The 2,495-nt window shown below is 45.0% G+C and overlaps 1 protein-coding gene across 6 annotated transcripts in view; it reads right to left on the bottom strand.

The window, feature by feature from the left end:
• The window catches only part of APP (amyloid beta (A4) precursor protein), a 313,659-nt gene that overhangs the window by 123,917 nt on the left and 187,247 nt on the right, over positions 1–2,495 (bottom strand). For 4 of the 6 annotated variants that reach the window (XM_010838449.1, XM_010838450.1, XM_010838451.1 and 1 more), the window contains exon 8: positions 2,438–2,495. The exons of the other annotated variants lie outside the window; for them this stretch is intronic. In XM_010838449.1, coding sequence (XP_010836751.1) covers positions 2,438–2,495 — 58 coding nt within the window. The remainder of the gene's footprint in view (positions 1–2,437) is intronic. 6 annotated transcript variants of the gene reach the window in all.

Here is a 2,495-nt window from a genome sequence, read left to right as displayed (position 1 = left end):
GAGCCGTAGCACTAAACAACATGGAACCAAAGTAAATATACAACATAAAATATATTTCTGCAAAAAATCATGGATTGTGGATATTCTGTCTCTGATAGTACATCCCAGTACCCTGTGGAAGCATTTCTTGCTCCCATCTAGCTGCTTAGTCTCAGCATCAACAGTTCCCACCCACCTTTTCTTCATGGTACTCCATTCATTTCACCATTCTAAGGGCAGCCCTGGCCCTCAGCTCTGGCTACTTGTTGAGGCCTTTACTGTCCACTTACATCTGTCCACTCTTGTAACTGACCTTCAGCCTCTCTTGTTTGCTTTCTTGACATTATTACTCTATAACCCATCTCCTTTGAAACTAAGTACTGACTGCTTGTCCATTATACCTTCGTTGGGAGAATCTCTTTTGCAAACTTCTTGCCAAAGGATGTGCCATCCAGAGACTCCATCTGGTCTGTGATGCCCATGGCTCTGGCTACCAGTCTGAGTTAACTCAAAATAGTCAAATGGAGATGGTGTGCTTTGAAGGTTATAGTAGAGTTGTTTTTTTTGGGGGGGGGGTGCATAATTTTTAATTTTTTTGGTGACACCCTGCAGTACGTGGGATATTAGTTCCCTAACCAGGGATCAAACACGTGCCCCCTTCAATGGAAGCTCAGAGTCTTAACAACTGGACTGTCAGGGAATTCCTGATACCTTTTAATTCTTGAAGCAAATTCACAACTATTAATAATTTTTAAAACCCTCTTTCTTATTATATGTATATATTTATATATATACCCATGCATATATATTCATATTCCAAAATGTAAATACACCCCAGGGAAACAGGGAAAAAGTTGGACATCTGCCAGGAAGTCTCCCCCAAGCAGGGAAACCAGTTAGAATCATTAGAACAAAAGTCCTCTGTTCAAGAGGCTGCAGGCAACAGAATCCACCACCGTCCTCCAAGTTACCTGACCTAATTAACTTTTTTGTTTGAAACTGAAGGAGTCTTCTGAGCTGGAAGCCACAGTCTTCCCTTCAGAGCCACAGAAGAAGCCCTCAGGGCCACCAGCTCCTACACCTGTTCTTACAGCAAGTAGCCAGGGCGGCATCTCTCACATAAGAGACCAATAAGAACTTTTCCAGCAGATTCCACTTATACCCGGCTTCACAAGAGAAGGTCTTGATGGTGCAGGCCCTTTGTTGTTTAGCATAATACTCTGATCACACTGGGAAACAATTTATATAATCCCTGGTAATCGTATTTAGGAAATGGCTGTCACCCTCTCCAGAATCATGCAAAAAAGGCAGGAGTCTCTCAAAAGAGAAATGCACACTTATTGAGTTTCACTTTTACTTTATCAAGTTGAGTAACTATTCAACTATTCAAGTTGAGTAACTATTGAGCAGATCACACTGCCTCCTCATGGAATGGATAGATACATAGATAGGTAGCTTCATAGGTGGATAGAGAGATAAGATACATAGGTAGACAGATAAACAGATAAGATAGGTAAATAGATACATTAGTCAGATGGATGGATAAGTAGATAGGTAGGTAGGTAGGTAGGTAGATAGGGGATTTAATGTGGAAGGCTGTTAAGAAGAACAGAGGTCCCACATGTTTGGTGTGTTACCTCCAGAAAACTACCTCTGTGGAAATAGTATCAACTTGCATGTAAATCATGACTTCATTTATTTATCCTCCTGAGTTATGAAAAACTTAAAGTGGAAGAGAAAAAGACTGGGCAAATTATATTTCCTGAGTCTTATGTCATGGAACATTACTAATGCTAAGTCAGGAGTTTTCTTCCGTCTATTTCCAAGAGAAGACATGAAAACTCCACGTTGCAAACATCCCTGGGTGAGCTTAGGGACCACTGGGTCATCTCTACCCTCTGGCATCCAATGTGCACGCCCTCCACTCAATCGGGTTCCCTCCACCAACATCACGTGTTATGAGATGACGCTCAGCCAAGGCAACACAGCTTGCTAATGCAAGGGGGGTGGGGGTGGGGCAGCACCATCAGCCAGGCTGCCCGGTGGAAGCCCTCATTTGCACGTGGAGTGCACATGCAGAGAGCCGAACACAGAGGTACACGGACGAACACGCAGGGATACACTGGCAGAAAGAGCGGAGAAGACAAAAGGGCAACTCCAGCTTGGCTCAAAAGAGAAGCCCTCCAGAGTTCCTTGAGATCGCAAGACGGGAGCACCACAGCTCGTGCGAGATACACATCCACGGCCATGCTTTGGTTCGAGAAAGACGGAGATGTGCGCTCAGGATGGAACGTGCCCGGCGATTAGAGAACTCGGCAGAAACGTGGTTAGTGGGAGCAACACACCCCACCCCCACGCCCCCTTCGCGAAAACCAGGAAAACCAGTCAGTTACAGAGAGCAGAGTCAGTGGCAAGAAAAGATGAAAAAGGCGGCCAGGCTGGAGGGAGGTCCACTTACTGACGCTGCCACACACGGCCATGCAGTACTCCTCCGTGTCAAAGTTGTTTCGGTTGCC

Source organism: Bison bison, unplaced genomic scaffold (genome assembly GCF_000754665.1).
Source record: "Bison bison bison isolate TAMUID 2011002044 unplaced genomic scaffold, Bison_UMD1.0 scf7180017864094, whole genome shotgun sequence".
Taxonomy (NCBI): Eukaryota; Metazoa; Chordata; class Mammalia; order Artiodactyla; family Bovidae; genus Bison; species Bison bison.
The sequence above is the reverse complement of the archived record's forward strand: the minus strand, read 5'-3'. Positions and strand labels throughout refer to the sequence as shown.